Source organism: Diabrotica virgifera, chromosome 2 (assembly GCF_917563875.1).
Source record: "Diabrotica virgifera virgifera chromosome 2, PGI_DIABVI_V3a".
NCBI classification, from domain to species: Eukaryota; Metazoa; Arthropoda; class Insecta; order Coleoptera; family Chrysomelidae; genus Diabrotica; species Diabrotica virgifera.
Genome location: NC_065444.1, coordinates 104,817,666 through 104,833,156, shown reverse-complemented (window position 1 = coordinate 104,833,156; position 15,491 = coordinate 104,817,666). Strand labels below are relative to the sequence as shown.

General features: G+C 31.9%; 1 protein-coding gene across 1 annotated transcript in view; it reads left to right on the top strand.

The window, feature by feature from the left end:
- LOC126880163 (serine/threonine-protein kinase polo) overlaps positions 1-15,491 on the top strand; it is a 64,788-nt gene that overhangs the window by 43,635 nt on the left and 5,662 nt on the right. The window contains exons 5-7 of the mRNA XM_050643916.1: positions 644-783; positions 10,916-11,109; positions 13,279-13,522. Coding sequence (XP_050499873.1) covers positions 644-783; positions 10,916-11,109; positions 13,279-13,522 — 578 coding nt within the window. The remainder of the gene's footprint in view (positions 1-643; positions 784-10,915; positions 11,110-13,278; positions 13,523-15,491) is intronic.

Sequence of the window (15,491 nt, the reverse complement as noted above, 5' to 3'; positions counted from 1 at the left end):
TGGCTTATCGAAAAAATCCTAAGAGGCAAAAAAGTTTTAAAAACAGTGTGTTTAACTAATGGTACCACAATAATAATTAAATTGGAACGTACACAAAAGTTTGGGGGGGATTAAGGGAACAACACCCCCATAAAATTTTTATGGGGTACACAAATTTTACTTTACCTTTTATTTAAGATGCTGTTGCCATAAGAATGCCACATGTCCATTTTCAATGAAAAATCTCTAAGAGTTTTCGATATATGAAAAAAAATTGATTTTCATTTTGTAACTTCAAAGGGCTGTAACTTTTTTTGTGTGCACTATTGTATATAGGTAAGTGAGGTTCAATCAACCTATTTTTGACCCCAGAATCTGTGGTATAATTTATGACCATTCTTTTCGGGACACCCTGTATAATAATAGACAATTTCAACTACCTATTCCCGAACTTTCACCCTTCCTTTATTTTTTTGGAGGTTTTCGAAAAGTTTTGTGTTCATTGATCGGGCTATAAACCATACTTTTAAAATATGAATATGACGACATGAGAATTTGTATTGATATTATCTTTATTTTTATTTTATTTTATTTTATTTTTATATTTTTATTTTTATCTTTATTTTTATTAGTTTAAATATATCTTTAAAAACATTACTTTTAGGAGAACCGATGAATGTTTCCCCACATAAGAAACACAACTCCATTACTGCAGGATTAGTACCATCAGGAAATCCAACAAAAGCATATACCAATTTCGAAGCTAAAGAAAATTTCATGGCATTGAAAGGAATGCTAGTTGCGGTAAATATTTTAAATTTGCATTAAAATAAAGTATTCTTTTTCTCATGATCATCTTTCAGTGCGTCACAGTTTTTCGATTTCTTTCTAACGCATTAAATTGTATGTGACAGAAAATAAGGCACGTCCGTGATTACAGACATTTACAACATTTATTCTAGTTGTCGATAGATGGTGCCATAATAAAAAAAATTATTATTTTTTAATTAGATAATAATATTACAAATATAATCTGTGTAATTTATAAGACTATACAAATCAAAGAAAATACCATTTTATAAATGCAAGAAACACATTTGATTTGTTTTTATTCCAAATTGAAAATAAAATGTGACAACTGGCAGATTTAACTAAAATGTCATGTTAGAATAAATGTCACAAATGTGTATTATCACGGACCTACCGTTTTTCCTATCATTTGTTACGCACTGAAAAATGCTCATGAAAAGGACAATATCTTTTTACTTCTTTAATTTATTATTATGTGTAAGCTTATATCGCTTATGCACGAGAAAAGTGTCACATTTCAAACAACGACTTCTGAGATATTCCCATTTGGATGTCATATCGGTTTTTTAATTTCAACTTGTAGCTCCATACAATAACAATTTACTGTAGAACCTTGGCAATGTAGTGTCTTTGAATGGTCTTTTTAACCTGTACTGATATTGACGGTAAATTACCTAGTATTTTTCTAGTTCTGGTCAAAAGTGTCATTTTTGATCTAAAAAAGGGAAGGATTTATAGAGGTAAGACACTATGTTATTTTATTTTAAGGCCATCTTTTCAGGTTACTTTTTCTGTTATTACACGGCAAATTACGTGTAGTAAAATTCACACTGGTGTGGATATGTAAACATTACTAGAATGTCATTGTACTTGAAAATGTCATCATTAACTTAAAGAGATGGCTTTTGAATGTTCTTGGATAACTGTTATTTGTATAATTGCAAATTATTAATTCGGTTAATAAATGTGATAATTTTTTCACTAACTATGTATTCAGTGATTGTAATAATTTATATGTACAACAAAAACTAATACTCAATCGAGAAAAGAGGAAAAGTGTTAAAGTGATTTTTGAATAATATATTGTTACTATGGAACGCTTACAATTTTGAACATCTTTAACAACAAAATACTTGGATCGCAGAATATATTATCCTGATGTATTCTCTGCTTGGATCTTTGACAAATAATACACAATAAATAACTTTTTATTAAGTTCACGTCTTAAATCAATTATTTATCAAATACACTATATATCAATATTATTTAATCAACAACTCAAAATATTCTCGACGCCATGTCAAATATTTAAAATTGTCACTGACTGACTGATAATATGCTGACAGTATTATATTCCACTGAGTGCCTTGTAAGACAAAGATAGATTTGGAAATATTACCACGGACGTTGTGTTCATTTTTTTCGAATCCTGAAGAAAACAGTAAATATTTTTGAAAAATCTAAACTCAGAATGAAAGACTAAATTATTACCGAGAGTCGAAAGTCCCCTAGAATAAATAAAAATTTTCAATGGGAAAATCCCAATAGTTGGCTGTATACCATAGTTTAAAAAACCAATACAGAAGTAAAAACTTCGAGATGTATTCTGGTATAAAATCGTTCTGCAATCCATGACATTTTATAGTTTTAAATAAACGATTTTATACCAGAATACATCTCGAAGTTTTTACTTCTGTATTGGTTTTTTAAATAAAAAGTTTATTTTGAATGAGTTATCTGAAATTAAAAATCACACTAAATTTTCTCTTAGTTTTTCACCTCTGTAGCTTATTAACTTAAACATTATAGAAGTTCTCAGGGACTGTTGGCCCTCGCTAATAACGTAATCTTTCATTCTGCGTTTAAATTTTTCAAAAATACTTATTAGTTTTCTCCGGATTCGAAAAAAATGAATCTCCATTTGAATAGCATTGCAGCCGAAAATACTTACCCATCCCCTTAATATTAGCTACAATACGTCATAAAAGGGCTTACAAGTAAGGTCGCATGATATTTTTTTCAAATAATCCCAGTCTTCTTTCTTTTAATTTATTTTTCGGTTTTCGAATGCGGGTAATATTACTTTGCCTTTGCTTTTGTTTTTTCATTTTATCGGTATGGAGGAATACTCGGATCCAAATGAATTTGTACATTCTAATTTTTCAGTTGTAAAATGAATAGTGCGCAAGTCTCGATTTTTGACAATCCCTTGTGGAATCACATCAGGAATTGACTAATTTGAAAAGTTTGAAATTTCTGAAACACCAAAATTTTTCTTTCCTATTTTTATTCCTCTTTTGAGTGAAAAGTACTGATAGGATGAAAATTGATGTTGCTTTTCGAACCCTTTACTTTCTTTTCAATGAGTGAATGAGGTAAAAACCCCTTTATTTTGGGTATGACCCTTTGTAAGAAATTTTTGGATTATGGATTTTAAATATGGTAAGGTATCCACTGCATACTTGTATAAGTTAAACGTTAGATAATAAAATATTACATCAAGTTGTTGACCTTTTACATTTAAACTTTGTAGATAATTATAAATGCATGTCCTAATTTCATTTACTCCACCTGGGCCTTCCCGCTCATTCCACACGAAGCAGCTTACTTCATCATTTTTTCAGTCATATACTATGACTGAAATCGTACACAGACAGCTTTCTACACGTAATAAAATCTTGACATATCGCCCTGTGGGCATGAGAGGATTGCTTGTAAGTCATAAATAGCTACATGCACATTTTCGCCACTTTTCCATCCATTTCCTCCAATGCAGTTTTCGTAGCATACACATTGCTCACAGTGATCTTTTTTGGGACTAAAAATGGAATTAAAATAAAACTAAATAGTGGACTGACTAGGTTAATTGGTTGATATCACTGAACGTGATGCTTAAAAGTTTTGAATATCTATCCATCTCCTGGTCTTGCTATGTACCATTGCAGTGTCAATTTTACTAGGAAAAGGAATTAATTTTTTTAGGTGACTAGATTTATTGTCCTTTTGCAAGCCAACTTGCCAAGCTGACTTTGCCTCATTAACGTATACTTAGGCAAATATTCAAATAAAAAGGTATGAAATATGCGCATAAATATGCAGTATTTTAACCAAAAATATGCAAGTTTATCTAGAAAATATGCATGTAATAAAAAGATATTTACATTTTTTAATTTACAAAAATACTTAAAATATCTTCACATGTTGTATTAATTAACATGTGTATATGCATTTTATAAACTAAACTTATGTCATTAAATATTTAAGTGTTTTAACAAATAAATGATAATATTTCAAATTGTGGTAACAACAAAATTATCAAATGCTGTTTTTTTTTTCTAACAGAAACATATGGCTTCTATCTGAGTACATAGAAAAACTTCGACATCAACAAACTATTGTAACTGGGGCATTTTTCAAATTCATCATAGTAGTTGGCTCTAAATTAAGTGGTTCGGAAAATGTCCAAGCTACTACTTGAACAACTTCAGAAAGAACCTGGTAACCACTGTTTTTTTTCCATCGTTGTTGGAAAATGTTTGGAAAGTTTTCTTTCCAATATGTATTACTTTTAACGTTTTGACACAATGATTCAAATTCTTTTATTAAAAATGTACTGTCTAACAATGATAATTTGGAGGAATCCAATTGGGTAATAGTTTTTGAACGAAACTATAGTTTTATTTTATGAATGACACTGAACACAGGTGTACACATTTTTACAACATTTTTACACATTATTTTACAACAAAAGTGAAAATGACCGTCAAACTAAAAAATTTTACCTATACTAAATTTAAAATCAAGATGCAGTAGAAAAAATAAACAAACCAAGACACGTTAAATGCTACTAAATAGGTGCATTCCCGAATCATAATTTACAATGCATAAACTTACAAATGCATAAACAAATCATGATTTGGGATTTACAATGTATAGGTACACATTGTAAATTATGATTCGAGAGTGCTCCTAGTAGCATTTAACGTGTCTTTGTTTATTTCTACTGCATCTTGATTGTAAATTTTGTATAGTGATATAAACTGGCAGATTTTGGAATCCTTACATCAAGGAAAAAACGTGACAAAATTATGTATAAGCCGCTATCTTTTATTAGTTCTAATACCAACAATTTGAATATCTTTCTTTCTTTCTCCCCTTCCTTATACCCTTTCAGGTGTCGGATTTGGGTTTAATTTAGCTACATATTCACCCATCTCTTCCATTCTTTTCGGTCCTGTGCTATTAGTTTCATTTCTTCTAGCGTTTTCTGTTTGATTTTTCCTGCTTCTACTATTTGCTGTATCCATTTTTTCTTCGGCCTGCCTTTTTTCTTTTTTGTAATATTCCTTGTTTCGTGAATTTTCCTTGCTAGTCTACTAGGTTTCATTCTCATCAGATGTCCATACCAGTTTAATTGCCTCTTTATTATTTTATTCATTATTGGTTCCTGTTTAGTTATCCCTCTTATTGTCTCATTTCTTATTCTATCCCATTTGGTCTTTCCGGCTATAGCACGTAAATGTCTCATCTCAATTGCATTTATCCTACTATTATGCTTTTTCTGTAAAGTCCAATTTTCGCTTGTATACAGTATCGTCGGTATCACAATCGTATTATATATTTTAATTTTTGTTTCGTGGGACAATTCTTTTTTCCTCAGAATTGGCGCTAGTGCGTAGTACAGTTTATTTGATTTTTTAGTTCTGTTTGTTATTTCGAGGTCTATTTTCCCATCATTGGTAATAATACTTCCAAGATAATCATATGCTGTAACTATTTCCAGTTGAGTATTTTTGCATTTTATAATTACTTCATTTTCTTCCTTTTCGCCGATGACCATTATTTTACTTTTCTCGATGTTTATTTCCATTTTTAATTTCTCTATTTCTTCTGTCCATATATTTATGAGTTTTTGCATTTTTGTCACGGAATCTGCTATAAGGACTATGTCATCCGCATACAATAGGGTTTCTATTTTTATCGGCTGTAATCTTTGGTATCCTATTGTTGTCTGTATTTGGTTCGTTCTTTCTCCAGTATTTCTAGTCAATTCATTCATGACTATTATGAATAGTAGCGGACTAAGACTGTCTCCTTGCTTGATACCTCTTTCCCAATTGAATTCTTCAGATCTTTCTCCTGCTATCTGTACACGTCCTTTTACTACTCCGTATATATTTTCAATTATTTTTATCAGTGTACTTGGTACTTTCATGTTCTGCAAGCATTTTCATATAATTTGTCTTTCTATAGAGTCGAATGCTGCCCTTAGATCTATGAATGCTAGAATGAGCTTTCCCCCCGAGTCAATACTTCTTTCTATTATATTTCTAATGATGTAAATGTTATCGTTTGTCTGTCTTTCTGGTCTAAACGCTGCTTGTTCTTCTCCCAGTTCTTTTTCTACCTCTTGTCTTAGCCTCTTCTCTACTATTTTCGTGTATATTTTAAAACATACCGATGATAAACATATTGCTCTATAATTTTCGCAGTTGACGTGTTCTCCCTTTTTGTATATTGGCACTATAAGGTTACTTTGCCAGTCTTTTGGGATTTGCTGCTTTTCCCATGCCTCTTTGTATATTTTCAACAACCAGTTTATCCCTTCTTCTCCCATGTACTTGACCATTTCCGGGTCTATGTCATCATCCCCTCCAGCTTTACCTATTTTTACGTTTGATACTTCCAATATTACTTCTTCTCTATTTATTTGCTCTAATTCTTTGTTCTCGTTATCTTGATATGTTTCATTTCTATCATCTATTATTGCATTTCTAAATTTGTTTTCATAGTATTCTTTCCATACTTTAGCTATTTGTTCTGGAGTTGTTTGGATTTGGTTTGTTGTATCCCTTACGGCTGTTATTTCTTTATGTTTTCCTTTCTTCATATGTCTGATTGTTGTCCAGAAGCTTCTATTATTTGTTACATAGTTTTGTTGTAATTCTTCTCCAAACTCTTCCCACGTTTTTGTTTTTACTTGTTTTATGGTGTTTTTCGCTAATCGTCTCAGCCTTTTGTATTCTTCTTTATCTTCTTCCAGTTCGGTCTCAATGTATTTTTTCCATGCTATTTTCTTTTTCTTCACTGCTGTTTTAACTTCATTGTTCCACCATCTCGTTCTTTTATGGAGTTTGTTATGTTTTCTGATTCCACATATTTCTGTTGCTGTAGACTTTATGACTACTTTGAAGGCGTTCCATCTTTCTTCCAGTGTCCATGCCTCTTTTTGGTTTTCTAGTTGTCTTAATCTTCTATTTGTTTCTTTTTTGTAATCTTCTCGCACCTGTTCTAATTTGAGCTTATTTACTTTTACTCTTTGGTAATCTTTTCTTTCCACCTCCTTTATTTTTTCATCCTCGAGTTTTGCAGTAACCATCCTGTGCTCTGTAGCTAGTTCCGGTTCCTTTTCAGTTAAGACGTTATGTATTTTATCTTCTAGGTTTATCGTATAAACTATGTAATCTATCAAACTTTTCGCTCTTCTCTCTTCCGCCACGAACGTATATTTGTCTTCGATGTTTTGGTTTGTAAATGTGTTTCCTATTAGTAGGTCATTTGCTTGGCAGAAATCTAGCATTTTGACACCATTCCTGTTCAAACATTCCTCTCCGTATTTTCCAATGCATCCTAATCCTTTGTTGACATCCTTGCCCACTCTTGAATTCCAATCTCCTAAAATTATGATTTTCTCTCTCGATTCTCTTAATTTGTCTAGTGCTCTTTGGAGTTCATTGTAGAATTCTGTCATCGTTTCTTCATCTCTGCCTTCAGTTGGTCCATATAATTGTATGAATCCTATTTTGTCTTTTAGGTCCATTTGGATTGTTATAATTCTAGATGATAATGTTTCATAGTGTGTTATTCTTGGTTCTAGTCTCTTATTTACTATTATACCAACTCCTTCCTTTGCTCTTTGTCCCTGCGGTACTCCTGAATAATAAAGACTATATTCCTCATTTAGATTTATGTGCCCTCCTCCTACCTTTTTTGTTTCACTTATTCCCATTATTTGGATACCCATTTTTTCCATTTCGTCAGTTATTTCTATTTCCTTTCCATTTAGAGAGGTCACGTTCCATGTTGCTATTCCTATTTGTTCTGATTCTTCATTTAGAAAACTAGTATTTGATTTTCCATTATTGTTATTACTACTACTACTACTATTTATACTACCTATACTACCAATGTTTCCACCACCCATCCTATTTCTATTATTATGTTTAACATTTGAACTCCTAAACCTAATCTTATCACTAATCGAGTCTATACTTTTATTTTCATTGTCCAGTGTATTCGTAATTTCCTTGTTTTCTGATCCTTGTCTGGCATCTACTTCGTCTCTTCTCTGTCGCTCTGCTAGTTTTTTGGACTCGCTACCTCCACTACCTTTTCCTCATTGTAGTTCCATCTCCATTCCTTACCATCCACTGTAATTTTGTTGTACCCAATTTTCACTGTTTTTCCTTTATCTCTCATTTCCCTTGCTTTGTCTCTTAGAGATTTCATTTTTTCTCTCTCTTTTTTTGTAAGGTCCTCTGTTATCCATATTTTCTTGGGTTCAACATTCTTTAGTTTGTTCCTATTTCGTAGAATGGCTGTTTTTTCTGTTTCGTTTCCTAGTTCTATTAAGCATGTTCTTATTCCAATCTTACATGCTCTTTTAATATTAATATTTACACCTAAATGTTTTCCAATCATATTTGTTGCTCTTTCTTTCAGTGTTGCTGAATCGTCAGTATCAATTTCTAACCCACTAATAATTAAATTATTTTTCCTTTTGTCTTTGTCCATTATTTCTATTGTTCGTTGGAGTTCTTTTATATCTTCTGTTATCTTTTTATTTTCTTTTTTAAACAATTCATTTTCTTCTATCAAATCTTGTCTTTCCTTAGTCCATTCATTTTTCATTTTTTGGATTTCTAGTTTTATAATATTTATTTCTTCATTATTTTGTTTTATTTCTTCTTTTAGTTCTTTTATATCACTTCTGGTCTTCTTATTTTCTTCCTTCATTTCTGTTTTTAAGTTATTTATTTCTGTTTTAATCTCCTGCTTCAGTTCTGCTAATATGTTCTTTATTTCATCCATTTCTTGCTTTTCCTTATCGTCTTTTTGGGGTGGTGTTCTTATTGTTGACTTACTTTTCTTAAATGCTTCCTCTTTGTCAAACGAATTATCATGCTCCGGTTTGCTCCTTTTATTGTTCATTCGAGTGGGATTATACCCGTAACCTTATTTTGTTTAAAGTTGGCGTCAGGCAGTGTCTTCCACCCTATCCGTTCAGAGAAAAACACTACCTACCTACTTTAATTTAATTTATCTTCCACCTGATTAAATTTTCCAAAGCCGTCCCTGACTTTTATATTTAATTTTGCTAAACGGCTGGTCTTAATCTATTCTCGACAAGTTTTTTGTTCCTGGTTTATTTTATTTAGTTTTTGATTATAATATGCTTAAATATTAGGTACTGGATTTTTGATTTTATGAATATTAATCTAGGCATGCATTAACTTACAGTTTTTCTGAAGGCTTTTGCGTTGTGTCGTACACTGCACTTTCCTTTAACTATTAATCTTACTTTTAATATTTTATTATTTGTTTATACCACTTAATTTTTGATTTATATGAGAGCTAAATTTTTCACGTTGTTCACTTTCGATTTCCAGGACCGGACCATCAATTTGAATATCAAGAGATTATAAAACAAAATTAAATATTGAGATTTCCAAGCTATTTGTTACATGTATAAAAATATACATACATACAACCAAAATTTCAAATTATATGCACTATAAGCAAATTTATATAAAAATATGCAAAATTAGATATTTTTGCATCTTTTATGCATAATATGCAATTTGCATAATTGCCCTAAATCTAGTCATTACTCTATTAGTTCTGTATCTCTCCATTAAAAGGAGTCTGAAAATGGAAATAAATATAGAAATATAAAAAATTAAATCTGCAAATATAAAAATGTTAAATTCTTTTGCCATTAAATAAACTAAAAGTAGTTAGGATTGTAACATTAAGGCAATAGTCCTGAAAAATCTTTTCTACCAGATCGTCCCATTTAAACAGGTGCCACTTTGAGACATAAAGTAATAGAAATGGGCATGCGAGTGTATTTATTAAAAAAAAAAAGAATGTGTGTGTACTTTGTACGCACGTAAGAAGTTATTCTTCTATTATATAATTTCAACGAAGTAAATATACTTAACATGTTATTTGTATTTCATTTAAATATTAAACTTTCTTATCTACCACTTTCAAAAAATTTTTATTAAAACCAAAAATTAAAAAAAAATATGAATCGTCCAGGATTGGAACCCGCGACCTCCTGTGTGCTTCCGTTCTCTGACCCACTGTTCTACCAACTACGCCAGCGAGCCACTTGAAATGACACGTAAGTTTCGGATACAACACATAGTGACAAACAGACATATAAAAATGTTATACCTACATAATATTTTATTATCTGACTACAGAGACAAATCCAAAAATTATAATTATACATTTACTACAAACACTAATATATTCTTTTAATGGCTTATTTGCGCTGATACATAATATACATACATACCTATCTTGAAAGATTTGCAACTTAACGCCATACTGTCTGTGTGCGCATGCGCGCAGATTTATGAAATTTTACTCTCAACCGCGCCAAAAGAAGAATAACTTCAAAAAGTGGCATATTTTAATTGATACATTATTTAAAACTGTTAGATCTGTATTTGTAAGCATAATTTTAAATCAAACTGTTATAATTATTAGAAATTTTAAATGTGACGGTTTACTGAAAAAAGGAATGTACTTACCCGGACAACATCTCCCTCTCAACTGAGATGTCAGTATAGAAATAGAAGAACCATCTGCCGATAACGGCAAAGCCACATTTCCTCCCATCACTCTGATACTATTCGGAGTTCAGTTATGACACTAAGTTCATAAAATTCGCCGTTTTTTTTTTAATTTTTGTGTATTTAACTCGATTTGAACAAATTTTGAGATGTGACATTTTTCTCATGCATAAGCGATATGCATCAGCAATTTTCTTATATTCTACTCTGTATGCACTATAAATGAACATCTTTTTGCATTTGTTTTTTGTTTCTTTAAGGTGTTAAAGACGAAACCAGGTAGACAAAGAGCATTTTCTGATGAGATGACAGACCCTTCTGCCCAACCGATGGTTTGGGTTTCGAAGTGGGTAGATTACTCGGACAAATATGGATTTGGCTATCAGTTATCTGATGATTGTGTAGGGGTCATGTTTAATGATACCACCAAATTGATTATGTTAGCGAACGGAATGTAAGTTAATTATTTATATTTTCAAAAATCTGGTTTTGTTTTGTTTATAAATTTTTGTAATTTGTTTTGTTCTAAATCCTTTTTAAAGCCAAAGTCACAAGGAAACAATATTTTTGAAAAAATGTGAATAATAGTATTGATTTGTACCTGTGTTTCCACCAAAGGACATTATTTCGAGAATTTTCTAAAAAAATATTTTTCAACATATTCGCCTTCCTCAACAGATCTGAGGCTAATCCCTATCCAAACCTGGAATACCGACCTCGATGCAGAAAAATGTATAAATTTATTTTATGTCATACCGGTTTAATGTTGTGTATTTATTACTACGAACCACATAATGGTATACTTTAGTTACGAACCACATAATGGTATACTTTATGCCCGCGCATTTTTACGCATTCAGTATTATTTTCTGCCATCCATTGTTGAAATTTAGCGTAGGTATTCCTTGTCGTGCCTTTCGTTGGATTTTTTCGGTAACAGATTCTCAGTCGATTTTTTAACTATTTCTTTAAAAATATCGAATTTCTCTTGCATTCTGACTTTTTTTTGACAATATCACATAGAAAAACTGTACGTTAATAACAAATTGCTAACTAACATCAACGGTACTAAATACCTGCTGCGATACAATATTACTTCTATTTAATGCACTTGATACATAAACAACTAATTACTGTTTAACTATTTTTATCCTCTTTGATATTTTGTACAAACCGGCAACAACGCACTGTAGAAATGAGATGAAAGTGTAGTAGAGGTGAAAATTATCGATATAAACGTCTAAATTAACATTACATTACATAGTTTCCCACCGTTAGACGTATCGAAGGAATATGACAAGTGTCAGTCTGACAGGAATTTTATAAAATACTCCCGTCACGGACGTCTAAAGGTGGAAAACTATGTAATGTAATGTTAATTTATACGTTTATACCGATCATTTCCACCTCTACAAGTTTCATCTCTTATTTATTTTCATCGTTTGTGTTATTCTGCCAGTTATTAGCGCGCTCATCACTGTATAGTATTTCTTTAAGGGTAAGGTTTTTTTATCTATTTATGTGTTGTTTTATCTATTTATGTGCTCGTTATGCTAGAGATTAATGGAATGCGTAACACCGAGCCGCAAGGTCCAATATCTTGTCTTACTGCTTATTCATAGGTCAATCCGATACGCCAGCATATTCTAATTTTATTCGCAGATTCATTTGGATTTTATACTACAAGTTAACCCTTTTTCTGGCTCGGATTTGAACCATTAATCTGAGTACTCACAGTAAAGTGGATGAGCTTTGACCGCCTAGTTCTCCTGGCTGTCAGAACGACAAAAAGGTTTTTGTAGTGCAAATTTTTGTCACAAAATGTTATTTCTATTTCTTATTAAGAAACAACTGAGTAAGCAAACTAATGTTTGCGTTCGGACGACCACAGCGGCTGACTGTCAGCACAAATCGGCTGAGTGGTTGTATCCATCCAGCGCTGATAGGGAAAGCTTAGTAAATCTCTCAGCGGCTGACTTCCAGCGGTGTCGTCTAAACGCTACCGCTTACTCAGATGTCCAGGACCCCGATTTTCGACCCTTCCCTTCGTTATCGATAATTCGCTATCTGTATTTGTAGAGTCTACAGATAGCGAATGATCGATTACGAAGCAAAGGGTCAAAAATCGAGGTCCAGCCGCTGTGGTCGTGCGAACGCACCCATTAATTTGTAGAACAGGGTCTCACGGATCATTGCAATGATCCGGATACAGGTCTATCATTAGAAAATTACAAAACTTTCTGTCCATGTCTCTACAATGTCAGTGATTTACAAGATATTAAGTTAACTAATGTAATGCCCATGTTCTTCAAGATATCAAACTAAGATTGAAACTTGTAAAATGTTTGGTTTGGTCTGTTGGTTTGGACCTGCACATTGGGAGAAGCATGGATGTATTTATTTTTACGTCCATGGGGAGAAGACTACTGAAACCTAGGTGTCGCCTGATAGCCTGTTGAGCCCACCTCCCAGTATTAGTGACACAAATTATTATTGAGGAGCTCCTCCAACACGACATCGTCTCTTAAATTTTCTATCAACCATTCGAAAAAGTTTATATGAGAAAGTTTTATTACAATATTCACTTTACAACAAGTCTTTTAATATTTGTTATTTTTTTTAGAAATGTGCATTATGTTGATAAAAATGGTGACGAATCATACATGACAGTAGATAATTACCCCAAACAGCACGAGAAGAAGATGAAATTGCTGTCATACTTTAGTAGATATATGAGGGAGCATCTCTTAAAAACAGGTGCTGCCGTAGTGAAAGAAACAGATTGCATGTCGAGGACCCCACATTTGCACCAGTGGTGTAGATCAACATCTGGTGTACTAATGCAATTAAACAATGGCACTGTACAGGTTTGTCTTAAATTTATATATAATTATTAATTTTTAACATGTTTGTTAATTCAACATTAACCTAAGCTGAATATTTGAAATTTATCTTGATTGTCTATCAATTACTAGCTGACCTGTCTGCTTAACTGTACTACCTTAGAATTAAAAATATATAGACAAGGCGAAAACGGCGGGCTCGTAGGGAAAAAAATTCTCATGAGATTTTTTTGCATAATCACATTCGTGAGACATCCCAGAATAAGGTTCGAGAAGTCGCCCACGTGAAAAGTGGGCCAATTTTTTTTAACAATTTTTCAAATTGCAAGAATCAATATTTTTGGCCCGAAAAATTTTTTCTTTAATTTTTTGGACCATTCTGGACAAAAAAGGTCTCCTATAATGTTTCTCCAAAGTTGATCGTTTTCGACTTAAAAGTAATTTAAAATTGAAAAAAACGAAAAATGGCAATTTTCAAGGCTTAATAACTCGGTTAAAAGTTATTATTATGAAAGTCAATATATGACTAAATTAAAGTTTAAAGCCCCCCCTACAAGATCCTGAAGAAATTTTTGTCATTATTTTATTACTAAGCTGTTATTTTTAAGTAATAATAATAAGCGCCATGCACGTGTGCGGCGGCTGTAAATGCTGAGTGCGAGAGAGAAGCCATTCCAGCAGTCTTGTGCATCTTACTCGCACTCACATTTACAGCCGCATCAATACGATCTAACCGCTCATTGTTATTAATTAAAAATAACAGCTTAGTAGTAAATCAATGACAGATTTCTTCAGGATCATGTAGCGGCGACTTTAAACTTTGATTTAGTCAGTTTCTGAGCTGACTTTCATAATAATAATTTTTAACCGATTTATTAAGTCTTAAAAATGGCCATTTTCGCGTTTTTCAAATTTTAAATTGCTTATAACTCGAAAAATATCAACTTTAGAGAAAAATTATAACGACTGTTTTTGTCCAGAATGGTCCAAAAAACCTAAAAAAAATAGTCCGGTCCAAAAATATCGATTTTTGCATGTCCATGAACCTAGCAGAGCAAGGTTAGCAGAATGGAATCAGACCAAGTGCATAATTAGGTGCTAATTAGGTGCTAATTAAGTACCCCAACCGCGAATTTAGTGCTCTTTTTTTTTTAAATTATGACGTGTTCTGCCAGGTACATATGAACTCAGCAGAGCACAACCATAAAAAACATCAAACCGAAAAGTGACCAAGCTTATAATTAAGTACTAATTAGGTGCTAATTTAGTACCCCAATCGCGAATTTAGTGCTCCTTTTTTTTAAATTATGACGTGTTCTGCCAGGTACATATGAGCTCAGCAGAGCACAACCATAAAAAACATCAAATCGAAAAGTGGCCAAGCTTATAATTAAGTACTAATTAGGTGCTAATTTAGTACCCCAATCGCGAATTTAGTGCTTCTTTTTTTTTAAATTATGACGCGTTCATAATATGTACTCAGCAGAGTACAACTTTAATAAACGTCAAATCGAAAAATGACTCAAGCTTATAAGTAAGTACTAATTAGGTGCTAATTTAGTAACCCAATCGCGAATTAAATGCTAAATTTTTTCTTTCCTTTAAGGTACTAGTACACTTTACAGGACCAAAAATAATAATTTTTTTCAAGAATTTTTTTCTCAGAAACTTTATTACAAATGTACATAAAACTTTTTACATATTAATCTCTAACTCTTAGAGAGTGCAAAAAAATATATCTTTTTTTATTTATGCACGTACACTAATATTGCAGAGGGCGCAAAAGTCGAGGCCTCGAAAAATGATGGCGGACAGTTAATCTCAGGATTGAGATATCTGAACCAAAAAAATCGTACGGCATTTGAAAAAGGAAGGTTTCTTACGTGACAATTTACCACAATTTAACCAAAAAATAAAAGATAAATATTTTTTAACCATGAAAAACTGAAGAAAAACGGGCGATTTTTTCACAAAATTTTTTCAAATTTCCGTA